Genomic DNA, 27588 nt, shown 5'->3' with positions numbered 1-27588 from the left:
TGGAAGTCTTCCTATAAATAAACATGCTTTTTTCTTCCACAATTTTTACATGTATTGTAGCAAAAGGTCTGTCGTAATGACTCTCTTTGACCCGTTCTTGAAAAAAATCGAGGCTCAGCCACACAGGTTGAATTCGACTTAACATTTTGGTGGGAGATAGACATCCAGTTACAAACTTACAATCAGGTCAACGGTAGTATTATTTGCGCTATCATTTTGGAAAAATAGCTATTTACAATGCCACCGGCCACCCAGTGTGATTAGCTTTAATACGAAAATAGACATGAGTTTTTTTGAAAACATTACGAAACTTATTTAGTTTGTGCTTGACTCAATATGTGAGAAACATTATAAAAATATACCGTCACCCAGTGGCACCAGCAGGGATGGCAACAGCAGCCCCCAATGGCAACCCTAAACAGCCCCAATTTAAGTCCTACCTACGGCCCTACCCTCTTGTCCTAACTGCACCATCACAGTTTATATCACAGTTAGTCTTCCCTTTTGATTGCGGTTGCTGAAATAATTATTTCTAGTGCACATGTAGTAATATTTTCCCGGTGCAAATCTGAGTAACATGCCACGATATGATGCCGGAGCGTTATTAAGTAATTCATTAAGCTGAGCACGATGATTATGATCAGTTGGTGATGCATGACAAAGTGCCATACTGTTGTAGTAACCAGACGACGCCATACTTAAAATGAGATCTTCTTTTGATTTGGTCTCTATATCGCTGGACCAGACGATTTCAGCATTCTCGAACATCGTTAATGTTTTTTCAGAAGTGAGGGGGTAATTCACCGAAGGATCTTGCATTTCAACCATATTGTTTCGATCAGTACCTTAAAAACCAATATTAAATTTGCAACGACTTACGAGTATACTTATTTAGGGTTGTATATTCCTTTCATACTTCATTAGCAGCAGCATCAAATTTAACATAAATCTTACCTGCAGTACCCTGTCCGTCATTGTTCGATGGATTTGTATTCGACCCTGTAGAAGATTTCCAGTTGTTAGATAGCATATAACCTTCTCTTTACATAATGAGTGTTTTGCAAAGTACATACTTTTGGAGAGTAGTTTAGTAATGCAGCAAAACGAAAAGTATTTTTTTATTCACATGCGCGCGCACCGTTTTTATGTTTAATTTGTTTGTCAAAGGTGGAGTTCACATGCACATCGTTTAAATTTTTAATTTGTTTGTCGAAGGTGAAAGGTCACGTGTGCATTGTTTTTATTTTTCAACCGCTCGGCAGATATCATACTAGGAAAAGTTTTCCTGTAGAAATCGATGAGCATTTTCAATTAGCGTGTAAATAATTTTAAATTCCCTCATATACACAAATAGGGTCGAAAATTCAAAATTTCCTAAAAGATTTACAAAGCATTTATAGACAACTAACCGGCAAAGGCAGATATTTTGATCTAAAATAACTGGTCAAGACAAAAAGGATAAATTGCAGTAGTTTGTACGATAGATTACTTTACCTGTCCACTGGATGTGAACGAGACTAGTGTTTGTGATTTTAAGTCGTTTGGGAATGAAGTCATACTCCACAGCTGGATAGACTTGTACTATATTACCACGTTTACCACGGACGTTCAGATTATAAATGACGTCATTATTTGTAATGCCCGTAAGTCTTGGCATGAGTTTGAATAAATGGGATCGGTCTTGAAAAGTGCGTCCAAATTGAGCCGTGTTAATTGCAAGTCGCAATGGTAATTGTGTTCGGCCAATGTGAACCGTTGGATTGTTTTGCACAGGAGAGTACACGCCTTCATTCCTTAATGTGGAAATTGTTACATTCAGTAAAACGAATATATTTTCTTATTCCAATTGTTGAGCGTAAAATGAATTGTAAAAATAAGATAGCTGCAATACTTACTGGGCATGGTTTTGGTCACTGAAAGTGTTGAATGGAGGATAATCACCAGTGGAAATGTTATACCTAGTGATAAAATGTTATGGAATTTGATGGTCAGAAGATATTTCAATGAAAAACTAAGGCTCGTAAACACGATCCGATTTGTCGGAACCGATTTTGTGATATCCAAAAAAACGGGTAGTGTGAACACATATAAAGCGAGCCTACGACAGTCAAAGCCGTCTGTCTAAAAGTTGGATGGAAATAGAAATTGCTATATTCTATCAGACAAGATTAAAGGAAGCCGACTAGCCCCAGACTTCGCATTTTGAATACTTCTCAAAGTTGATTCCGCGCAAGAAAAAATTGGAAACGAGAACAAAAATACACACATAATATATCGATAAATGTACTAGATAATACGAAAAGAAATATCTAAAAAAATATCAACACCAACATATTATCGGACAGTCTGAACAAGCAATGAAATGTCAGAGCCGAAACAATGGGATTGACAAATCGGATCGTGTGAACGGACTATTAGGCAAACATAAATTTACCTTATCCTGAAAACACATCTCTGAGCACGACGCGAAGGAAAATATGGAAGAACCCAAGTGTAGTTGAGAGGAACAACATTATGCGCATTTCCCAAATGATTACTTCTCGTGTAAGGAGCTTTATAACATTCTGGAGGATCTAAAGCCACCAAACACCGTCTTAAAGATTCAATGCTGTGTCCACTCATTTCCAAGTCATCAATATCTTCAGAACAATAGGGAATGGCCCAGATAAGACGTACATCATTTGTGCTTGCCGCCAAACAATCTGTTCTTCTGTCAAGGTCTTTCCTTTCTTCAAGATAGTTGATGAATGGAACCCAAAAACCATGATTATTTTCACAGTCAAGTTTATTGTTATACATGGAATCGTGGCGAAATCTGTCAGAAATTGTATTGTAGTACTGAAGACATTCTCCTGTTGAAGACAATATAAATAAATGTATGAGAGAAGAATAAATCACAGTAATCCTAATTATGTTATACCGTAAAAATATCGAGAGGATGACGTGGAAACATATTATAAATGTATCACCAGTTTTGAGTATTACAAGTATACAACCAGCGTATCATTCAGGAGTGAACAGAATGGCTTTCAGTCGGGATATCGAGCAAGATGAAAAGTCATACCACTTTTTAATAAACTCTATGCTCAGCGAATAACTAAAATTTTATTTTTAATTCGTGATTTAAAAAAGGTGACAATTAGTAATGTTGTAATGTTTGGTGTGTAGCCACGACAGGTGTGAAAAGAAGCGACTAAGGCGGAGTGGAGTAGAGGGCAACAAAAGGTGCTATAATAAATAAGAAAAGAGGATGAAAGAACTGAGCCTTAAAAATAAGCAAACCTTTTTCTTTAACGTTGAAGCTCTCATTTCGATAATATTCACACATAGATTGATTATGGGCAAGAACAGCAATATCAATCCAGTCTGTAGGATGCCAATACGGGTAATAATCACGTTCTTCGGGACATTCGTAACCATAACGATTGCCGTTTGGATTTTGACGGGTGTAGATGCTTTGATCACCATTGAGATGTTGATCAGCTGTGAACAGACCTGTCAAACATAGTTTTTCAAAATGTAGCAGGAGTTGAGTGTGTGCAATAAAAATGCTCAGAAATCGTCAAAAAGTTGTATTTTTTGAAATTATCTGTTCATTTTATTGCAATTTTATACATTTGTAAGGTTGTTTGAAAAAATTTGTGAAAGTAGATCTGCGGAGAAGGTTTGCAAAAACCTTTACTAGAAGTATTTGAATTACACCATTATTTGTTTCTTTAGGAATCTATTGAATTCAGTAAACACAGAAATATTTACATATTAAATACTTCAAAGCATGGTAGTAGGACGTTCAATGGTTCATCTGACAGTAATTTTTTTATTAACTATTTATTTAAACATTACATTAGTTATTTTTAATGTGAGGACTTTGTTACCCTGAATTGCCACAAATAAACGCAATTTGAACACACATGGTTAAAAATATGATAAAGTATGCCATTCAAGCATATCAATAATTGTCAATTTGGTCAATGTCTACTCGGATGCTCAGCTTACATATCGCGAAGTCTATTTGCGTTGTTCGATTTCAATGGTCGTTTTAAAAACCGATACACTATCCATGCATATACATATTTTGCTCATACGATCTACAACCTTTAATACCTTTATTTCGATATCTTTTCTTGCATTTATCGTACCATTCCCAAGGTTCGTGGAGACCATAGGTAGTCTGTGAATCAGATTGCTTTCTAGAATCCTTAGATGATCGAGAGGTATGTTGTTAGTGGTGGTACGAAGAAGTACTTGTTTTGCCCCCTAAAATAAAATAATTGATCATTATTTAAGTGTGAGGAAACAATGAACGCAATAGCATCCAAAATTTTATTGAAAACAAAGAGCAGAATTGCCAAAGGGACTTTCAACAGTGCTAAACAAAATAAAAGGATGCAAAGTCTTAACAAAAAATTGTACGCAGTACCCATCTCACAGTCACAGAAGCCAAAATTAGATAACAATATCCCCAAACAGTGGCATAGACATCACACAAGTTTGATCGTGATTTATAATTATTTGGTGTTCTCTCACTGCAAGAAAAATGGCAACAATACTAATTATTCACAAATATGTAATACTAATTATCTTAAATTTACATAACATGACCAATCTTGCCCATTGGCTATGCCACTGTTCCCACAGCAAACCAAAAATAGTTTAATTATTAGGCTTATGATTAGGGTTAGGTGGGATAGACTGTTCTGCAAATTTATAAGTACCTAGCAATATTTTCTTGATTTTAAATCCGCAGATTAATCTCTATTTTTGCTTAAAGCAATTTTAGATCGTGGTAGGTCACTATTCAATCGGCTAAATACACAAACCTACTTCGAGTCGATGTGTTATTTCATTGTTTATTGGATTTAATATTTAAGTTGTATTATTGTACCATTTCTCAGAGAATCATAATTTAGTGTTCTGTGTGCGAAATCATCTTGACATTTGTATTGAAGAACGATGTTGCAGTTCAAATCTCTGTCACCACAGCCATGTTGATTGGTCCATTCAATTGTGAGAAGTGATTTGCCATCAAGACCAGGCGACGAACTTTATGGGATTCACTACTTTGAAAATAGTGCTGGATCGAAAAAAATTCGTATCTTTTAACATGTTTCTTGGTTATGCAAATTCTACTTCAATGTCGCAAATGCATTACATTTGGTTTCATGGCTTATTAACAATTAAATGTTTAATTGTATCTTTTAAGGCTGCCAACTGTTTCTGCCGCATCTCCTTGGGTTGCTCGACGGGTTCGTCAAATAAATTAGCTACGCGCTTATTTTTCATTTCCAAATACCTTAGGCATTGATTGGTACATTCTATTCTTTAGAGATTTGACCAATATATTTGTAAAGTTAAAGTGAATTTGAATCAAGCTATCATTTATTACCCCGATGTTGTGCTGGCAATGGCAATGGCTGCCATCATTTTGGAAGATTAGAACTAAAATATTGAACGCAATCACAGAATAAATTACCATATTAAATTGATCGTTTTGCATATGCTTGATCTTTATGAAAGCCAAGCCCCAATGTTGTGTCTCTGAAGAAATCATTTATATATTTGTTAAAGCTAATTTTACCCATAAACTAGCTTTGTACTAGATATATTATGACTTCACCAAAATTCTATATTTACGAATGGGTTAAGCCACCTTCTTGAACGGTGGCAAACTGACGATATTTACGACTAATATCTGCTTTTCCAAAGTTAATATAAAGTTACAAAGTCCATAGTCTAGATTTGTTTTTTAAAAAGTTTGATAGGACTAGTTTTTTAAACTTCCTTTGAACTTGTTTTTTATTTTGTGTTTTGCTTTTTGCTTCCTTTGAAAATGGTGTCCTTGCCTCACCTTGACAGATTAGTTAGACTTCTAGAGGGTTGGGTTCTAAGTCATTGATAACCAAGAAGTTGTGAGAAATGAGAAGCAAAAATTCTGATAGAATAATTGCTGAACTGCCTAGAGACGCACGCATTTAAGGAACGCAAATCCCATTAAACATTTTTGTTACGACATTGCATTTGTCCGAATGGACTGTTTTGAACATTAGACATCATTTTCACTTTAACCTTTTACTTCTCAAGTATTTTGGTCCTTTAAGTTTCGAATTGTTTACTTAATATTGCCATACGGCAACGCTGGGTGACAAAGGGCTAAAAAATGCCAATGAGCTTTCATTCAGCCGACAAAAGGTATAAAAACACATGAACAATTCTTGAAGAGTGCTTTGGTCTGACGATAATGAGAATACTGACCTACAGTAAACCGGAATAGAGATATTTCCAACTGTATACTTCTCATCCGGTCTCGACTCATTGTTCCATAAGGTGGTGTTGTAATATGACAGACTGTTGTTCAAATAGCCGTCGAGTGATTCGTCAGGACTGTAACTGTATTTATATACCATCTTTGGGATGAAGTCGGAGGTAAACGCTATTACAAATGCATTTACAAGAACAAAGAATGCAGAAAGGGCTTCGAGGATCGGGTACCAGGCGCCAATATCCTCAGCCATCTTCGGAAATGGTCGTTGCTGGTTGCGAATGAATTTGATGACGTCAAAACGGATTTTCATAATGCCATTTATGAATGCAAAAAACGGAGCCAGTGGGAATGCAGCAACAAACATCATAACAAAACCGAGCTGTAAGACTACAAAGGAAGGTGAGAAGATGCTGTCAAATTAGGATTGTGTACTGAACTGAATTTATAACCGGAAAGATATCTTCTGGTAATGCCTGCCTGTACTTGAACGAAGCCAAATTTTACCTAGTAGGAATTCCCCTATTTATGCATTGTAGTAAAGTCCCGTATTATACCTGACTGCCCCAATTGCCGGGAATGGGAAGATATGAGCTGGTTAAATGGCTGCTTTCAAATTTGAAGGAGAGAGTCTTCAAGTTATGTCGAGTCCATGATATTATATATAATGAAAATGCTCTTCCAGGCATACTTGCCTTGGTTGAGCGAATATTTTAGCCAGTTTTTATGATGAAAGTCACTACAGTCTAGTGGGATATTGGAAAATTTATAGAGATTAAAACATGACACCATCAAATAAATATCTTTGGACACCTAACACAGTAGCAATGTAAGCGAGATCTTTGATACCTACCAACTTGCAAGTACTCCCAGAACAATGTTCCTTCCGAAGCAGTAAGAAAATAATCTTGTTCCCATTGTGGTAAATGTGGTATGCTTTCTTTTGCGTGTTACGTTCACTCCACAACTTCCTCAAATAGCTAGAACAAAGCCAAAAGTTTTATTTTAACATTTTTATATAATATAAGTTTAATGAAGTGTAAATTGATGCAGTGGCGGACCTAAGGTAGGTCAAAATGAGTTACTGCACTTATATTTCTAAGTACCTTGGAAGCAAATCAACTGATAAAATAACATTCTTTAGAAATTCAAAACCAATAGTGTTTTTCTGAAAGTACTTTGAATTTAAAAGTGAGCAGCAATATATATATTTTGACAAACGCTAGATCTGCTACTGGATTGATGTAAATATAAGCCATTAGCAAAATAGAGCTGCATGTGAAAATAAATTTCACAGTTATCAAGAGCAAATCACCTGAAAATGTGGAACAGCAGGAACTGTTGTTTTATACCTCGCAATCTGGGTCTCAGTCAATAAGTAATTAATATATGTGTTATGTGTGTAAAAATGGCTTCAATGACTTTAATGAAACACTTACAGTATTATTACTTCAGTAACGTTGCTAATGATTTGCTGTCCCACCATAATTATAAACAATTGTATGCATAACTCTACCAAGCATCCTTGTGGTCCGCACGTGTCTAGACGCCAGTCTTTCACACCAAAAGGTCGGAAGTAATGTCCGGAGTGCCCACAAACAGGTTGATCTTGAAGAAAGCAATGTAGAACAGAGAAGAGTACACGTTCACAAATTGGTAGATGTACATTTTCACCGTGTAGCTGTCGTCCCAGTCCGTCTGAGTACGCGGATTCTGCCAGTTTGTAAGCCAATATGCAACGTACTGATACAAAAACTTGAGGATATTAATGAAGATGAGATTAAGGACAGCCGCCGTCATGGACGTGAGGACTTTGGCGTTTTTGCGAATACTTTCATCTGAATTCTTTGCAGCAGACGCATAAACAGCCGTTCGATATAGAACAACACCGATCACAACAGATATAACTAGAGTAATCATGAAAGCAACGATGCTGATAACACCTGCGTACTTCCTGAAGATGGTCGTCCTCGGTGTGTACGGCTCCATACGATTAGTGACCGGGTTTTCACGAAGTGTTGTAACGACCGCCGCATACTCTGGTCTGACTTGTTCCTCCACCTCTTCAAAATCAGGCGTATGCCATTTATAAGAAAGGGTCGCCTGTAGACGTTTCCAAAGCTCTAGAAAGAGCGTTGACCATATAGACATAATAAAGGCAAAGGCAATGGTGAAGTTGTTGTCGAAGAAATGAGCCACGCGCATGTACGTACAGGAATCTTTTAGATACCAGTACCAACATTGTTTATCGCAAAGTGGACACATTACGTAATCGGTCTTGATACTGTCACAAACATCCTTCACCGGAGGGGAGCTGTAAGAGTCGTCAACACCGTAAAGGAACGCTATGAAGCCAAGACAGGCAACAGGTGCTAACATTGTGCAATAGAAACCATGCCAGGCAAAGTACAGTGCAATAGATGTTCCAAGGTAATCTTTAATCGAGTCAAGCGGCTGATACTTGTACCATTTTCTAAAGCGAGCCCACTCCCACCGCAATCGCTGGCGTTGATTTTCTGGCTTACCACCCTCTGAGACCTAAAATTAAGCAAGGAGAAATGTTAAAAGAAATTGGAACTTTGGATAACATGCATAAGCATCGTCAAAATAAATGAAAAGTAAACAGTTTGCTATTTTTCTTGCAAAAGCAAAATAGTGTTTTTATAATGTTTTATTTTGATTTCTCAAATTCACAAACGCGTGCGACGCTCAAACACAGCAAAATTAATTGAAAAAAGACAGAAGTTTTCATTAGCAGTTTTAAGAAATAAATAAGAGATTTAGATTTTCAACGATTTCATTCATGTCAATAGGAAATAGTTTCTTCATCATTAAGCATATGGATTTTTATTTTTTGTTGTTTTCTTAGGGGATGGGCCTGGTGACGAGAATCTCTGCTTAACATACAAATCCAAGCGAACACTAAACCGCTTCCTGACGGTGTTTGATTAATACAGGTTTGATTGCATAAAAAACATCGGTTAAAATACGATTTACTTTAAGGGCAGGATCACGAAAGACGGCAAATATTTGAATTCTGTGCCATGGTATCATTTGTTTTCTTTGCTAATATATCAAATACGCCACAATCCATTCATGTAAATGATGTAGTTTATTAAACTATTAAAGCATGACGAGAAATGACCATTAAAAAAACTTTTCGAATTATTTCTACAGAAAAAGTGCACACGATCTTTAAGCAACAATCTCTTTTCACAATTTTCAATAATAGGAATACAACACTATTACAGCTTGTTCATAACTTGTTTCACATCTGGTATTTTTACCTAATGGCTGAAGCGGCAAGGAGAAGCGTGCCGAAGAAAAAACGAAGTTTTAGTTGTTAAACATTTTCGTTCATTATTCGTTCTAAAGATCTCATCAAACAATACACCTACGCGGAATCTTAAATTTGTAGGGCATATTTGAAGAAGATTTACTATAACAGTGTTTTTCTGTATAATAAAAGCTACATAATCAATGCATGAGTTTTCCTATGTGCGTCACTTCCGGTGCAGAGTCAACTACTTCTAGGCCAAAAGCCCATGAAAATAAATTTCAATCCATCAAGTTTATTGCAAATGTTCTTAAAATCAAGTTATCTATTTAAAGAAGTTATTTCCCTGAACCTCGTTTAGGCATTTGAAAAATTGCAATAAAGACTGTAAACAATGAATACAACGCTAACCTCACACGGTCCGTCGTGCAATGGATAAATTCCCTTGAACGCGTTGGTGAACTTCAAATTAGCAATACCGACAACCTTGTTCAAGTCCTCGAGGGCTCGAATGGCGTCTGTCCCATGATTCTTTCGACCATGCGACACGGTCGGTGGGAGTAAAAATGTATCATGGTTATCAATGCCCACAAACTCGGCCTCATGCTCCTTTGTAAAGTACGCCGTGAAATACATAATGTCGTCTGGTGTAATATGTCTATCGTATTCTAAAGGATTTGCATTGTTGAATTTTGCCACAAACTGCTCGCCAAACACGGTTTCAAGTGTCGATGGAATTTTTATGTCCGATTTTTGCAAGGGCATGCGCAGAAACATCTCTTCGGCCATTTTGGTCAATACGTCCCAAGGTGCATGAATTTTGACAAAAAACGTCTTTGGCTTCTTGTCGTTGTCATTTGTGTCCTGTTAACGGGAAAAATTTGCTAATCATAAGCCTAGATAATAAAAATACATAAATACTTTTAAAAAAATACTTTAAATTTCTAAAGAAGTGCAGGTAATAATTTAAATAAATAATGCCAATGATCTAAAATTTACATAGCACGAACAAACATGCGGGCTTGCTAGCCCACTGGGTCTGGAGGTGATTATACTTTCTTTAAACTTATGAAAATTTAATTTAATATCATTGAAATAATATAAAATAAAAAATATACTTTATAAAATACAAAACAACAGTGACTTCAATTTATAATTTTATTGCTAATTATATAATTTTGTAATTCTTGTCGTTTAGTAAATTTTATAATTTAGTAATTTTTGTACTTTAGTAATTTTTAAAATTGGTAAATGTAAAACGACGACATTTCAGTAGCTATTTACAATTTAGTTGATAGCTTTCTGCTCTGAAGAATTTTTTTCAATCTTATATATCTTGACAAGAATGCAAATTTCAGGCAAGTGAAGCACATAATGAAAGCACTGGTTTGGGCGTGCGCAAGACGTCATGTAAGCATATGGTTTTGGGCAATCTTGACGTAAGTTTTTACCACGCATTGCAGACACTTTTAAACATTTATTAACTTATTATATTTATCTTTCCCCTTAAACAGGGGAAAGGTCAAAGTCGTTGTTTAAGACCTTATTTACATTACTATCGTTTATAGATATAATAAGTACAACAAACTGTCATACAATTAACAAGCAACTTTAAAAGATTGACTTAGAAGACTCTACAGAAGACTGTTTTAGAAGACTGAATATTCCTTTAAATTTCAGTAAATAGAAGGATCAAACTAATCATAAATTTTCTTTTCAGTTTTGATATCAAGACATCGAGCAAAATCATCGATCAAAATCATTCATGCAATTAAAGAGATTTCAATATTGAATTGGCAGCAAACCTCAGCGTTTTTCTCTTTTTGTAATTGGTCAATCTCTATAAGAAGACCTTTAGCCTTCAAACCGTCGATGTAGAACTCGCGGATTTTGTTTTTTTTATCTTCTTCTTCTATTTCATCATCATCTTTCAGAGTGGATGGGTCTGGAATCTCGTATACCATAATCATATCGACCATACTGTGTCCATCTCGCATTTTGTTCATTGATACTCGTTGTTCACAGAAGTATACAAACACAAATATAATATATATTGTTTCCTCTTTTGGTCATAGATTCAAAACATCCCTGTGTAATTCGTAACTATACACCTTAATTAATACGCTAACTTCCGTCATCTAATTTGTAACTATATACCTTAATTAATATGCTAACTTCCGTCATCTTTGTATATATATTTTAAACTATAGGAAGTTTTGTTTATTTGATTCTTCGTAAGTACAGTGCTCGATGCGTAAGAGCAGAGCATAAATATTGATAATAAGAAGAAAATACACAAAAACTACAATTTCATCCCGACAAGCCTGTTTCGTGATTTCTCACTCTTCAGGGGATAATTTTAAATGAACACAAAAGCATGTGCTTGATTATATATACAAGAGGAAGTTAGGGTAAAATTAAGATAGAAATACATAATAAGTTAGGTGTACGAGTACAAATTGGATAAAAGTGCTTTGTCTCTATGGCGACAAGAGGAGATAAGTTCGTTACGTTTGTTGAGTGGTGATAGTTGTGGTTGGTAGGTGATGAAGAATTTTTCTTTCAGGCATCAGTTGCATCTTTTGTTGGCGCTGTTGTACAGTTTGCTGTGAGTAATGATGTTCCATGAGATATCGTGAGCGATGTTGTTGTCTTTTAGTGTCCATATGTGTTTACTGAGTTTGGTAGAGTTTCTTATGGAGTTGAACCACTTGATGGTTGAGATTACCTTGCGTTACTATCGCAAGGTAATTGCTGCCTCTCGCACCGAGTAGGCAAAAAGTGCAAATTGCTTTTGGGTGTTTTCCATCATTTATCATCTGTTTTAAGTGACACAATACAAAATGGACAAAAGAACGGTAATTTTTAAAACATAAAATTGATATGATGAGCAAAAAACTGCAGTATCTTGTATATTTTGTCACTTAATATAGACAAAGTAATTTTATCGCCTTTTATTTTCAAATTCTCATATAACTAAGTCAATTTATTGAAGAACATGCAAGAAGTAACACTGTATGTATGTATAATATGCTAATATTAAATTGGGCACAATTGATAAGCAGTATTCCAAAGTTCATTTTACAAAATTTGCATGCTAAAGGTTAGCGCTAGCAAAGCAATTACCTTATTTAAATTATTGATCTTTACATTTATATGTTGCAGTTGACATGAAAGTTAGAACTCAGCCAATAACCAATTAAGTCATGTTAACTGGAGCTTAAAGGATTTTTTCTGTATTTTACTCAATTTGTTGCCAGCCAGCACAAGATCAATACATCCATTAACACTATCAATTATATGGTGTCATATATGTATCTCTCAGTCTCCCAGTGTTTGTGTGTAAGTATATTATTTGATTTTATCTGGATTCATGTTACTCAGCTGTTTTCAGCCATGTTGCGGTCATTATTCATGGCACATTAGCATTCTATTTACAGACATTATACATACAGTGATCATGAGCATGGAATTGACTTTTTGTATAGGATTGACTATATAAGTGTAACGCGCTCGGAAAGCCGACGGCAAGCTCGAGTGAGCATAAATATATCCGCTTCTGGTGCTTTACTTTCGACGATTATAGAGACGTCCTCGCAAATTTAACATAAAATTCATTGCTATTTTGAATGAAAACCGTTGTTATTAGATAAATACTATATCAACACTTGCCGTCCAAACGCTTTGTGAAGAATAAAAATTATCGTTAACAGATAAATCGAACGAAATTTTCTTCTGTAAATGAGTCAACAGAGTGATGATCAAATGAGTTTAAAATGTCAAAGCAAAACTTTCCTGTTAGTTTATTAGTTGAGTTGTACTGGTAAAATTTATAATTCGTCTAAAACTCTTGTGGACGTTGTGGTCCAGTATCTATGAAGCTGAAATATTTATAGTTGTATAATTATGATATGTGCATGTCAGTCTATTCCAAGGTCATGTTGTGGTTATCAAATTAATACATACCCTTCCATAATAAGCTATACTACAACTCTCAGTTCGATATTTTTCTTGGCCTTTACATTACACATACGTACATATTTTAAAACGAAAATCATTTGAGATGCTCAAACAGTTATACTTCATGAAACCATTCTTAGCTCTGGGACTGTAAAGTCACTATTGAGAGCTTTTACTTATTTATTGTCTACTTGTAATAACATATTAAATGTACTCTTGTCCACCATGCGATCAATAAAATATTCGTGTCGTTAAAAGTTCCGATGATAACATGAAAGCACATTGCTTTTCTAACCAAGTGAATCGCCTTGATGCAAATCAGCAGCCGTTAAAAAACATGTTAATGCTAGTATTAGGTATTCTTCGCAAATTGTCTTTCTGTTGGTTACAAATGTTTATCAACAAAAAAACATGCGTGCATAACTTAACATTTTTTTATCAACTCCCCACATTAAAAAAATCTTCTAAATTGTGACGTCATGCACTTGAAAATTCTCAGACACACGCCAAATCGAGATTTCACCTATAGACCCATTGCATTGACGTCACATTTTTGCGACGTCCCGCCTGAAGTTATGTTCTGGGGGTCAATGGCATTGTATTCTCTATTCAATGTATTCTCTATTCTATGATTGTGGCAAGCCAATGATTTATTCTATAAGCAATACAGTGTGAAAGGTCCAATTTAGTAAAATGCCTCCAAAAAAACCAACTCATACAGGTTTCCTGCGCGGTTACTACGCTAGTATAAGGTCAAAAGAATGTAGGGAGAGATATGAGGCAAAAATTTCATTGATACATTCTGTTGACCTATACGAGATACCAAAAAACGACTGGGAAGATTGTGTGGAATTATGGCCGAATGTTTCTTACATAAACGTGGGCATGTATTTATTGTTTTCGGTAAGCTCATACACACAGGACGAGCTTATGAACTACAAAAGTCTTTCGTGCTACCAGAACTTCGCGAATGGCTGGGTTCAAGAAGTTTTGGTAAAAGAATTTGGCGATAATCGGCTGATGATTGCGAAGGTATGTGTGTTCATTAATTATCTTCACTTTCATAAGCGATATCTGCTTCTATTTCTAATAGATATATGTGAAACGCTAAATTTATTACATTTAAAAATTAGCAATGATTTGTTCAAACACCCTCCATATTTCTTATCAATCATTTGTTGCTATCTAGGTAAATCACTCGCAAAAAATGTCTGAGAAGCCACTGACTCCATGGGTTATCTGTGAGAAGGAAGGGAAGATTTTATCTGGTCACTGTGATTGTATGGCTGGTTTAGGGGAAAGCTGCTCCCATGTAGCATCATTGCTATGGGCTTTAGAGGCTGGTGTCAGAAAAAGGGACTCTCTTACTGTCACTGACAAAAAAGCCTACTGGGTCCTTCCCTCAGCTGTGAAGAAAGTGCCATATGCAAGAGTAAGACACATCTGCTTCTCAAAAAATGGAGCTTCAACATCTCCCACAGCCATTTCCAAAACAATTCCTCCGCCTCCACCTACAGAAAGTGAACTGTCAAAGTTTTATGCAGAATTACAAGCTACTGAGTCAAAACCTGTCATACTTTCCGTAGTTAAGGAATTCTCTGACCCATTTGTTCCAAAGTCCTGTTACCCTGATTTGCCAATTGTGATGTCTAATATTTATGACAAAAGCTTGTTAGGTGCTGACCTTGCTACCTTGAGGGTTGCTCCCCACAAGCTACTACTCTATACAGTCCTTCCAGAGCAGCAAAGAATTGTCGAAGAGATGACCAGACAGCAGTCTGAATCCAGACTTTGGTTCAGAATGAGGACTGGCCTGGTGACTGCCTCAAGATTCAAAGCTGCCTCACGGACATGCCCAGATAGCCCATCAAAATCTTTAATTTTGAGCATTTGTCATCCTGAGCTAGGAAAGTTTAGCACTGCTGCTACACGATGGGGGTGTCACCATGAAAAGCAAGCTAGGGATGCATATGAAAGCTTTCAAAGAACTAAACATGAGGCCTTCAAAGTAGAAGAATCTGGCTTCTTCATTAATGTTGATCATGGCTTCATTGGTGCAAGTCCAGATGGGCTGGTCAATTGCAAGTGCTGTGGCAATGGTGTCTGTGAGATTAAGGTATTTGATCATGATATATCTAAGCATATAACATAATGGAGTATTAATTATATCAATAATTAGAGCCTTAGCAATTTTTTGTTATTGTATGTGTTTAGTGTCCCTATTGCCATAAAGATGACACATTAGACACATCACTAGCTGACAAGGACTTTTGTCTGGAAGAAACACCAGTTGGAAAACGGCTTAAAAGGAAGCATTGTTATTATTATCAGGTACATTTTCAGATAGGTGCGAAAATGTGTGGTTAATTGTAATCAGTATCAGCTGAGTCAACACACAAATATATATTGCATACATGTACTAAACAGTAATGTTAGAATGTCATTTTCTTTCAGGTCCAAGCTCAATTGTTTTGCAGTGCACGCAGCTATTGTGATTTTGTTGTGTGGAGTGAGAAAATGCTCTACATAGAAAGAATTTTGCCAGATGAGAAGTTTTGGAAAGAAAATATATCTCGAGTAGAGAAATTTATTATCAAAGGGATCCTTCCCGAGCTGCTTGGGAAATTTTACTCGCACACATCAGGAAAAAGAATACGACTCAATGTATAAAGCTACATACATTAGCAGATCCAGGGTAGGTCAGAATACATTATAGTAGCTAATTTTAAATTCAAAATAATTTAACAGCAATGTTGCTGGTTAGAAATTTCAAAAAAAATATTTAAGAACCAGAACATCATCAATAATGTTAGTTGTAAAGTATTTTAAATGGGAAATATATTTATATCAACGTATTATGACCTACGCTAGATCCACTATTGCCTCTAAATAATAAACATTCATTCAAATGGGACTACTGAATCACACATGTTATTCAATGCACAGCTGACTGTTACTATTTTGTCAAGTGTGGTCTTTCCTCCTTTTGAAACAACAAAGTCTATTGGTTGAGTTGCAGAAAGGATTCCATATTTTTTTCGAATATTGCCAATTACACGTTACACATGGATTCTTACATTAGCAATCTTCCTAGTTTGTTCCACCTCAATCCCGCTTAATTGCTTTTTTCCTTTTGTAAAAGCTGGTATCTTTACACGAGCACAATACAATCCAACAGATTCTTGTATGTCAAACCCTCTGTCTGCTAGAATTACAACCCCCTGGGGTAAGCTTTTCTAGAAGATCACATTCTTCTGTTAAGTGTTTGTCACTGACACGACCACCCCGTCCATCAGATATGAAGCTTACACTACCTTGGGGAGTAATTCCTATCAAATACTTGACAGTGTTATGGTGTTTGTATGATGAGTATGTCTGTGCCCTGGCTAAAGGATTAGATGCACGGTCGATGAAAATCTCAAAACAATCAATTATCACAGCACATGCTGGGCAGTTCTTGCAAAAATCCATGGGCATTGTTTTTAATAAGGCTTCTCGTTCAGGCCAATGGATAAGTGGACAAAGCCTGCTATGTAGAATATCCATCATTTGAATAAAAACTCTGGAAACAGTTGCCTCATGAATTCCACCAAACCTATAGGCTAAGTCTTTACCAGAAAGATTGAGTCTCATTCTCATTAATGTAAGAATGAGTCTCTGGAAAGGGCTAAGCATACACCTGGATGATTGTGACAAGAAGCCAGACACAAAGTTGTAAAGGCACAAAAGAAGCTTCCAGGTAGGTAAACCTGTATAGAAAAGTACCTTTTCATCATCATCTTTAAATGCATCCTCATTTAGTTCCTTTTGCAATAATTTTTTCTTTAAATCAGAATTTTCCTTCCTTAGAAAATCTACCTCATCTTCAAGTAACCTCAGCTCATTAACAGTTTTATCAGTCTGTGTTGACATTTCATTTGCCTTTGGTTCAGAGGTGTCCATTTTATCAACAACCTCATTGGGCTGCTCGCTTGACATTGCTATAAGGGCATTAGCAGTTTCAGATCTTCTCTTCTTTTCAATTATCCCTTGGTAGCGAGACGATCGTTCTGTGTTTCTCTTTTTCACATTGTTGTGGCCAAGATTTTGACTTGGTGCCCAGTCTGGGTCATCTTTCTTTTGTAGGTCTGCTGGTTTGCCAGTAGGAATTAATTCATTCTATTTTATGACATTTACAAGAAAGGATGATCGAAACTTAAGGCAAAATCCCATTTGCTGACTGCTTCCTTGCATGGAATACAAAATGCCATACAAAAATATAATACAAAATATATGCAGATAATACAAAGATATTTATCACAAATAACACATCACTTATTTAGCTAACCATTTAGCTGAACACTAGTATCTTGGTACTGATAAAGACAAGTGTTTTTAACCTGATATGAAGTCGGTACACACACGAGCATTCGCAAACTTTTCTGGCGTAAGATCTTCCCTGCGAATTCTTCGAAGCCATTCCTTTTGCCTTCAAGTTGAAGTTGCTTCTTGTTCACATTCACATTACTTTTGACAGCAGGTAGGCGAAAAAACCGCCTATTCTTTTCTCTATTAGATCGATTCGAGCATGCAAAAACAGCGCAAAAGTGAACCATGATGACCGAAAGTTTTACTTCCTATTACTTATTTATAAATGGCAGCACCTTACTTGACCCCCAGAAGAAGCTGAACATCAGCTGTGACGTCATGTGCAAAGGGTCTATACATAGCTCGCGGATAAGGACTGGGTCGAGTGAATTGACTGTCAAGAATAGTGAGCTGTTAACACCAATCATATTCAAATTACACCAAAACACATGACAACGCATTCCGAGCCATACAATCATATTAATCCACCCGCTAATCCAATTAGACGCTCTAAACATCTACAAATTAAAAATAGTTGCAAATAACTTCTTATATCATTCTGATGAAGGCTCGAAGCACAGAGTCCAAAGCTCAATAAAAATACTTTTATAAAATACTTCCATATATTTTCAACAATAATGCCAGGAAAAAATACGTGATCCGATATCAGGATTATACATAATGCACTCAAACATTCACTGCTATAAAATACTTTTTTTATTGAAGAAGCTGTTGGCTGTCTGTCGAGAGGATACCTAAATACCGAGCTAGGGACTCGAGCTCGACTCGAGCTTCGACTCGTGCTAAAACTTGAGCTTGGACTCGAGCTATGATTCGATCTTAGACTCAGGTATGGACTTGATTTAGACTCTAACTCGGACTTGAACTAAATTAACGTAGTGCGTTGCGATAAAAGTTAACAGCAAAAAGAATGCTCTGCGTAATAAGATCACAATGAGAACTAACAAATCAGAATTTATGCAATAAAGACAACAAAACACTTGCATGATTTCCGTTTGAGAGACAATTGTTTAAGGTAATTGCCATCGGCACATAATCGTTGAAACACAACCCTACACGAAAATATGAACTGCAAAACATCACGGCCCAAACGTACTCTTGTATGATAATGATATTGCCAATGCCTAGTGTCATATAATATACGAAAAATGAAACAGTAATGAAACTGGTCTTTTCGCACCAAAGTGTCCATTCTCGCAAATTCCTGTGCGAAATTTGCTAAATTGACATCATAACGGATATAAATGTCAAGTGGAACCAGTAAATGGTGAATGCTACTCATTCTGAACATGGCAACAGAAATTACTATCAGCTTGGCCACCCCGTATTACTTATGACGTCACACACAAAGACGAATTTTGGAACTCTTCAACAAAAAATGGACATAAATAAATATGTCAATATGCTTGCAAACATTTAAATATTTCTTTCAGCCAATGAAAATGTACACGAAAATCTCACTTCAAAAACACTTCAACATTTTACCACTTGACAGACAACTATACAATTTACAACCATTAGCAAATAGTTTTCCAGGCTGTAGTCTCTAGTTATCCACATCATAACTTCATAAATATTTTGTGATTCATGTTTGAAGTACATGAGAGTTTCACTTTTAAGTTGATGATGAATGCGTTCGTTTATATAGAGATTGTGTGGCAGGATATCACACAATTTATTTGACCTGTTGCCTGACGTATTTTAAAGATTTTTGAAGAGTTGATGTTTTACAAAATGTTCTTTTTTATTTGTCACGGAATGGATTTGAGGATCTGGTGAGTTTATTATGAAACTTCGAGTTCTGCAAGTTCATTCAAGTTAAAAACTGACTTGAAATTGCCAGGAGCCAAACACATATTAGACGGCAATTCATTGGAAGTCACACTTAAGCAATACTTTTTCTTAATACTTCTGTCGTATTTGTCAAAACTAATGAATGAATTCATTTTAAAAGCAAGAAAAAGAACAATCGAATCGGATTCTCTTGTATAAAAGTTTATTGCATGAAGCAGACGTGTTCGTATAATGTTAGCAAATTGTAACTAGGTTTTGAGGCAAAATTTAAACTCATACTTACATTTTACTTCTTTTATAGGCATCTAACGCTGTTTTGTTAAATTTATCTGTGCTGTAGCTTTTTACTCTAATTTGAATTTCTAGATTTATTTGATTACTTCGAGCGATTCAGGACCGAAACAAATATAAATTAGTTACTTGGAAAAACAGCATATTAAAGTGTTAACAACAAAATTTTCGTTTCCTGTTTTTGTACCATGTATAGCTGGAAGTCTTGCTATAAATAAACATGTCTTTTTCTTCCACAATTTTTACATGTATTGTAGCAAAAGGTCTGTCGTAATGACTCTCTTTGACCCGTTCTTGAAAAAAATCGAGGCTCAGCCACACAGGTTGAATTCGACTTAACATTTTGGTGGGAGATAGACTTTCTGTTACAAACTTACAATCAGGTCAACGGTAGTATTATTTGCGTTATCATTGTGGAAAAAATAGCTATTTACAATGCCACCGGCCACCTAGTGTGATTATTTATATTACGAAAAATGACGTGAATTTTTTTGAAAACATTACGAAACTATTCAGTTTGTGCTTGACTCAATATGTAAGAAACATTATAAAAATATACCGTCACTCAGTGGCACCAGCAGGGATGGCAAGAGCAACCCCCAATGGCAACCCTAAACCATCCCAATTTAAGTCCTACCTACGGCCCTACCCTCTTGTCCTAACTGCACCATCACAGTTTATATCACAGTTAGTCTTCCGTTTTGATTGCGGTTGCTGAAATTATTATTTCTAGTGCACATGTAGTAATATTTTCCAGGTGCAAATCTGAGTAACATGCCACGATATGATGCCGGAGCGTTATTAAGTAATTCATTAAGCTGAGCACGATGATTACGATCGGTTGGTGATGCATGACAAAGTGCCATACTGTTGTAGTAACCAGACGACGCCATACTTATAATGAGATCCTCTTTTGATTTGGTCTCTATATCGCTGGACCAGACGATTTCAGCATTCTCGAACATCGTTAATGTTTTTTCAGAAGTGAGGGGGTAATTCACCGAAGGATCTTGCATTTCAACCATATTGTTTCGATCAGTACCTTAAAAACCAATATTAAATTTGCAAAGACTTACGAGTATACTTATTTAGGGTTGTATATTCCTTTCACACCTCATTAGCAGGAGCATCAACTTTAATATAAATCTTACCTGCAGTACCCTGTCCGTCATTGTTTGATGGATTTGTATTCGAGCCTGTAGAGGATTGCCAGTTGTTAGATAGCATATAACCTTCTCTTTACATAAGGAGTTTTTTGCAAAGTACATACTTTTGGAGAGTACTTTAATAATGCAGCAAAACGAAAAGTATTTTTTATTCACATGCGCGCGCACCGTTTTTATGTTTAATTTGTTTGTCAAAGGTGGAGTTCACATGCACATCGTTTAAATTTTTAATTTGTTTGTCGAAGGTGAAAGGTCACGTGTGCATTGTTTTTATTTTTCAACCGCTCGGCAGATATCATACAAGGAAAAGTTTTCCTGTAGAAATCAATGAGCATTTTCAATTAGCGTGTAAATAATTTTAAATTCCCCCATATACACAAATAGGGTTGAAAATTCGAAATTTCCTCAAAGATTTACAAAGCATTTATATACAACTAACCGGCAAAGGCAGATATTTTGATCTAAAATAACTGGTCAAAGATAAAAAGGATAAATTGTAGTAGTTTGAACGATTGATTACTTTACCTGTCCACTGGATGTGAACGAGACTAGTGTTTGTGATTTTAAGTCGTTTGGGAATGAAGTCATACTCCACAGCTGGATAGACTTGAACTATATTACCACGTTTACCACGGACGTTCAGATTATAAATGACGTCATTATTTGTAATGCCCTTAAGTCTTGGCATGAGTTTGAATAAATGGGATCGGTCTTGAAAAGTGCGTCCAAATTGAGCCGTGTTAATTGCAAGTCGCAATGGTAATTGTGTTTGGCCAATGTGAACCGTTGGATTGTTTTGCACAGGAGAGTACACACCTTCATTCCTTAATGTGGAAATTGTTACATTCAGTAAAACAAGTATATTTTCTTATTTTAATTGTTGAGTGTAAAATGAATTGCAAAAATAAGATAGCTGCGATACTTACTGGGCATGGTTTTGGTCACTGAAAGTGTTGAATGGAGGATAATCACCGGTGGAAATGTTATACCTAGTAGTAAAATGTTATGGAATTTAATGGTCAGAAGATATTTCAATGAAAAATTGAGGCTCGTAAACACGATCCGATTTGTCGGATCTGATTTTATGATATCCTAAAAAACGGGTCGTATGAACACATATCAAGCGAGCCTACGACTGTCAGATCCGTCCGTCTAAAAAGTTGGATGGAAATAGAAATTGCTATATTCTACCAGACAAGATTAAAGGAAGCCGACTAGCCCCAGACTTCGCACTCTCAATACTTCCCAAAGTTGATTCGGCGCAAGAAAAAATTGGAAACAAGAACAAAAATATATACATAACATATCGATAAATGTACTAGATAATACGAAAAGAAATATCTAAAAAAACATCAACATCAACATATTATCGGACAGTCTGAACAAGCAATGAAATGTCAGAGCCGAAACAATGGGATTGACAAATCGGATCGTGTGAACGGACCATTAGGCAAACATAAATTTACCTTATCCTAAAAACACATCTCTGAGCACGACGCGAAGGAAAATATGGAAGAACCCAAGTGTAGTTGAGAGGAACAACATTATGCGCATTTCCCAAATGATTACTTCTCGTGTAAGGAGCTTTATAACATTCTGGAGGATCTAAAGCCACCAAACACCGTCTTAAAGATTCAATGCTGTGTCCGCTCATTCTCAAGTCATCAATATCTTCAGAACGATAGGGAATGGCCCAGATAAGACGTACATCATTTGTGCTTGCCGCCAAACAATCTGTTTTTCTGTCAAGGTCTTTCCTTTCTTCAAGGTAGTTGATGAATGGAACCCAAAAACCATGATTATTTTCACAGTCAAGTTTATTGTTATACATGGAATCGTGGCGAAAGCCGTCAGAAATTGTATTGTAGTACTGAAGACATTCTCCTGTTGAAGACAATATAAATGAATGTATGAGAGAAGAATAAATCACAGTAATCCTGATTATGTTATACCGTCAAAATATCGAGAGGATGACGTGCAAACATATTATAAATGTATCACCAGTTTTGAGTATTACAAGTATACAACAAGCGTATCATTCAGGAGTGAACAGAATGGCTTTCAGTCGGGATATCGAGCAAGATGAAAAGTCATACCACTATTTAATAAACTCTATGCTCAGTGAATAACTGAAATTTTATTTTTAATTCATGATTTAAAAAAGGTGACAAATATAGGTAGTAATGTTGTAATCTTTGGTGTGTAGCCACGACAGGTGCGAAAAGAAGCGACTAAGGCGGAGGGGAGTAGAGAACAACAAAAGGTGCAATAATAAATAAGAAAAGAGGATGAAAGAACTGAGCCTTATAAATAAACAAACCTTTTTCTTTAACGTTGAAGCTCTCATTTCGATAATATTCACACATTGATTGATTATGGGCAAGAACAGCAATATCAATCCAGTCTGTAGGATGCCAATATGGGTAATAATCACGTTCTTCGGGACATTCGTAACCATGACGATTGCCGTTTGGATTTTGACGGGTGTAGATGCTTTGATCACCATTGAGATGTTGATCAGCTGTGAACAGACCTGTCAAACATAGTTTTTCAAAATGTAGCAGGAGTTCAGTGTGTGCAATAAAAATGCTCAAAAATCGTCAAAAAGTTGTATTTTTTGAAATTATCTGCTCATTTAATTGCAATTTTATACATTTGTAAGGTTGTATGAAAAAGTTTGTGAAAGTTGATATGCGGAGAAGGTTTGCAAAAACCTTTACTAGAAGTAGTTGAATTACACCATTATTTGTTTCTTTAGGAATCTATCGAATTCAGTAAACACAGAAATATTTACATATCAAATACTTCACTGCATGGTAGTCGGACGTTCAATGGTTCTTCTGACAGTAATTTTTTATTAACTATTTATTTAAACACTACATTAGTTATTTTTAATGTGAGGACTTTGTTACCTTGAATTGCCACAAATAACGCACATAGTTAAAAATATGATAAAGTATGCCATTCAAGCATATCAATAATTGTTAATTTGGTCAATGTCTACTCGGACGCTCAGCTTACATATCGCGAAGTCTATTTGCGTTGTTCGATTTCAATGGTCGTTTTTAAAACTGATACACTATTCATGCATATACAAATTTTGCTCATACGATCTACAACCTTTAATACCTTTATTTCGATATCTTTTCCTGCATTTATCGTACCATTCCCAAGGTTCGTGGAGACCATAGGTAGTCTGTGAATCATATCGCTTTCTATAATTCTTAGATGATCGAGAGGTATGTTGTTGTTGGTGGTAGAGAGAAGTACTTGTTGTGCCCCCTAAAATAAAATAATTGATCATTATTTAAGTGTGAGGAAACATAGAACGCAATAGCATCCAAAATTTTATTGAAAACAAAGAGCGAATTGCCAAAGGGACTTTCAACAGTGCTAAACAAAATAAAAGGATGCAAAGTCTTAACAAAAAATTGTACGCAGTACCCATCTCACAGTCACAGAAGCCAAAATTAGATAACATTATCCCCAAACAGTGGCATAAACATCATACAAGTTTGATCGTGATTTATAATTATTTGGTGTTCCCCCACTGCAAGAAAAATGGCAACAATACTAATTATCTTAAATTTACATAACATGACTAATCTTGAAGAAGCAAGAGATCTTGAGATTGCAAAATATGAATCAAAACAAGACGAGAAGTAAACTGTAAATTTTCGACTTTAGACAGAATGAGGATGACTTTGAAATAAAGTCGAAAATTTACAGTTTACTTCTCGTGTTGTTTTGATTCATATTTTGCAATCTCAAGATGTCTTGCTTCTTCGGAATTTGTTTTATATGACCAATCTTGCCCATTGGCTATGCCACTGTTCCCACAACAAACCAAAAATAGTTTAATTATTAGGCTTATGATTAGGGTTAGGTGGGATAGACTGTTCTGTAAATTTATAAATACCTAGCAATATTTTTTTGATTTTAAATCCGCAGATTATAATCTCTATTTTTGCTTGAAACAGTTTTAGATCGTGGTAGGTCACTATTCAATCGGCTAAACACACAAACCTACTTCGAGTCGATGTGCTATTTCATTTATTGGTTTTAATATTTAAGTTGTATTATTGTACCATTTCTCAGAGAATCATAATTTAGTGTTCTGTGTGCGAAATCATCTTGACATTTGTATTGAAGAACGATGTTGCAGTTCAAATCTCTGTCACCACAGCCATGTTGATTGGTCCATTCAATTGTGAGAAGTGATTTGCCATCAAGACCAGGCGACGAACTTTTATGGGATTCACTACTTTGAAAATAGTGCTGGATCGAAAAAAAAAATTCATATCCTTTTAACATGTTTCTTGGTTATGCAAATTCTACTTCAATGTCGCAAGCGCGCATGTTGTGATTTGGTTTCATAGCTTATTAACAATCGTAAATATTTTTATTGTGATTCACAGCAAAGAATCTTTTTAAGGCTGCCAACTGTGGGAATTCTTTGCCGCAATTCTCGGCTATAGCCAGTGGCGAATCTACGTAGGGTACGTCAAATAAATTAGCTACTACAGCTTATTTTTCATTTCCAAATACCTTAGAGGCATTGGATTGGTACATTCTATTCTTTAGAGATTCATGACCAATATATTTGTTCTAAAGTTATTTTGTGAATTTGACATCAAGCATCTATCATTTATTTTGACGAACACTGGATCCCATGTTCTGCTACTGGCAATGGCAATGGCTTTCATCATTTTGGAAGATTAGAACATAAAATATTGAACGCATATCACAGAATAAATTACCATATTAAACTGATCGTTTTCGGAGTTCGATGCTTGATCTTTATCACCGACGTTGTATCCCCCATTGTTGTTGTTCTGAAGAAATAACATTTATATATTTGATGGTAAATGCTAACTTTACTTATATATATTGCGATGTATAGCTATGTTGTCTTCACTTTTTTTGCTAAAAAACTGAAGCATTTCTCTATGAAGTGAAACAGAGAAAACGGAATGTAGAATTTCCGTGAACCTTCAAGGGTTGATGTTTCTTGGACCTTCCCTTTGGACAGACTTAACTAACTGATTCAAGTTTTTATCTAATTAGTTAAGTAAGTTAGTGTTTCTTTTGATGCAAAAAAATATTTGCCATTAAACGCTAAAAAACCAATCACTTTGAGTCATAAGCTAATTTTTAGACATATATTAAAAAATCAGAGCAAAAATCATTTCCTCTCTCACATTGTAGCCAATACATTTTATGAGCCTGGTCTCAAACAAAACATTTAATATTTAGAGAATATTACTTTTCTCTATGGGAGAAAATATATTTCACCTGAGAGTCAAACATTCTGTTAGCACTCGCTCGCGCGGTACTTGCTTCATTTAGGCGGTTATTTGAACCCCTAGGATTGTGAAGGTACACATCAGCACTGCTCCAACACAATAGAAGACCAACCAATGTAAAAATACACAACTTCATGATGTATCACTACTCTGCTTTCTTCGCGCACACAAAGGTTTCTGCTCTCAAATCAGCCGAATGTCGTTTTTATAATTAATGAACAAGGTGTGGCTAACGTATGTTGCCGACCCTCACCGAAGTTATTGTCAGTAAATTGCTTAGGAATTCAGAATATTAATTCACAAAACAAATTGCTTATCGAAAGACAACAGATGTTGAAAAAATGTGAATTGCGACAAATGAGACCTAAGCTTAAATATTTCTGTCATACATACAACAGCATTAGAGTGCATTCAATGCATTTCATTTACTATGAATATTAATTAAATAAGAACGTGTTGCAAAAATACCCTCCAGCTTGAAAAGTCCATGCTAATGTGGGGGCGCAAATAAATTACTAAATTACAAAATTATCTTTAAGTAAATACGATAAAAATATTTAAGGAGTAAATAGTTATAAAAAGCTCTTGTGCCAATCGTCTATCTTAACAGCATTAAACAACAATTTTGCGATAAATATGCCTCGTTTTGATTTATAAACCAATGGTCAAAAACTTTTCCTTTGCTGAATATGGAATTGTAGACAAAAGCAGTTATTAATGTCATCCTAAAATGTCATGGTTTTTTCTTGAAAAATGCTTGTATTTTAGATAAAGTTTTAACAATTCTGTAAATTGTTTCAAAAATGACTTCAAAGTAAATCACACTTCAAAGTGAAACAACTAAAAAGGTCCTGACACTTAATGATTTTTCGCAATTGCACCTAAAAATGTCATATATGGTTATTAAAATAAATTCTTTGTCGGGCAAGTTCCTACTTTCGTCAAGATAGGCTAAATGCTGTGTTGATCAAATAGAGATAAGCCAAATTACATTTTCACTAGCGCTGTAGTGTTCAAAATAGATCAAGTATTTTGAAGAAAACAAAGACCTTTTATTTATTGATCTTTTGAAAATAATGGTGCAGGAACGCAAACGTTTCTTACAAGAAGGAAACCGGAAAGCTGACTTAAAAAATGTAAAGCTTGCTTGTTATATACGATTGCTAC

General features: G+C 35.5%; 5 protein-coding genes across 5 annotated transcripts; 1 reads left to right on the top strand and 4 right to left on the bottom strand.

Annotated features, from left to right (window-relative positions):
* Window positions 1–1270: 1270 nt before the first annotated feature.
* On the bottom strand, window positions 1271–6512 carry LOC124449067 (protein DD3-3-like). Its single transcript, XM_047000009.1, has 7 exons — window positions 6285–6512; window positions 4105–4198; window positions 3283–3495; window positions 2435–2852; window positions 1896–1958; window positions 1495–1793; window positions 1271–1374 (listed from the first exon to the last, which is right to left on the bottom strand). The coding sequence occupies exons 1-7, from the start codon at window positions 6510–6512 to the stop codon at window positions 1271–1273; spliced, it is 1419 nt and encodes a 472-aa protein (XP_046855965.1).
* A 1304-nt stretch (window positions 6513–7816) lies between these two features.
* Window positions 7817–26578, bottom strand: LOC124449066 (anoctamin-4-like). Its single transcript, XM_047000008.1, has 4 exons — window positions 26568–26578; window positions 11342–11706; window positions 9948–10400; window positions 7817–8797 (listed from the first exon to the last, which is right to left on the bottom strand). Exons 2-4 carry the CDS (start codon window positions 11540–11542, stop codon window positions 7817–7819), a joined length of 1635 nt encoding a protein of 544 aa, XP_046855964.1. The 5' UTR covers window positions 11543–11706; window positions 26568–26578.
* Window positions 15194–16330, top strand: LOC124447974. The gene is made up of 3 exons (XM_046998980.1): window positions 15194–15612; window positions 15711–15827; window positions 15951–16330. The coding sequence occupies exons 1-3, from the start codon at window positions 15259–15261 to the stop codon at window positions 16164–16166; spliced, it is 687 nt and encodes a 228-aa protein (XP_046854936.1). The 5' UTR covers window positions 15194–15258; the 3' UTR covers window positions 16167–16330.
* LOC124449064 lies at window positions 16686–18091 on the bottom strand. The gene is made up of 2 exons (XM_047000007.1): window positions 17876–18091; window positions 16686–17654 (listed from the first exon to the last, which is right to left on the bottom strand). Exons 1-2 carry the CDS (start codon window positions 18089–18091, stop codon window positions 16686–16688), a joined length of 1185 nt encoding a protein of 394 aa, XP_046855963.1.
* LOC124449063 (protein DD3-3-like) lies at window positions 20323–26557 on the bottom strand. Its single transcript, XM_047000006.1, has 10 exons — window positions 26411–26557; window positions 25876–25950; window positions 25204–25393; window positions 24245–24397; window positions 23436–23648; window positions 22582–22999; window positions 22042–22104; window positions 21641–21939; window positions 21101–21145; window positions 20323–20991 (listed from the first exon to the last, which is right to left on the bottom strand). The coding sequence occupies exons 1-10, from the start codon at window positions 26555–26557 to the stop codon at window positions 20627–20629; spliced, it is 1968 nt and encodes a 655-aa protein (XP_046855962.1). The 3' UTR covers window positions 20323–20626.
* Window positions 26579–27588: the final 1010 nt, after the last annotated feature.

This window comes from Xenia sp. Carnegie-2017, unplaced genomic scaffold (genome assembly GCF_021976095.1).
Source record: "Xenia sp. Carnegie-2017 unplaced genomic scaffold, XeniaSp_v1 HiC_scaffold_23, whole genome shotgun sequence".
Taxonomy (NCBI): Eukaryota; Metazoa; Cnidaria; class Anthozoa; order Malacalcyonacea; family Xeniidae; genus Xenia; species Xenia sp. Carnegie-2017.
Note: the sequence above shows the minus strand (reverse complement) of the source record. Positions and strands in the feature narration are given on the sequence as shown.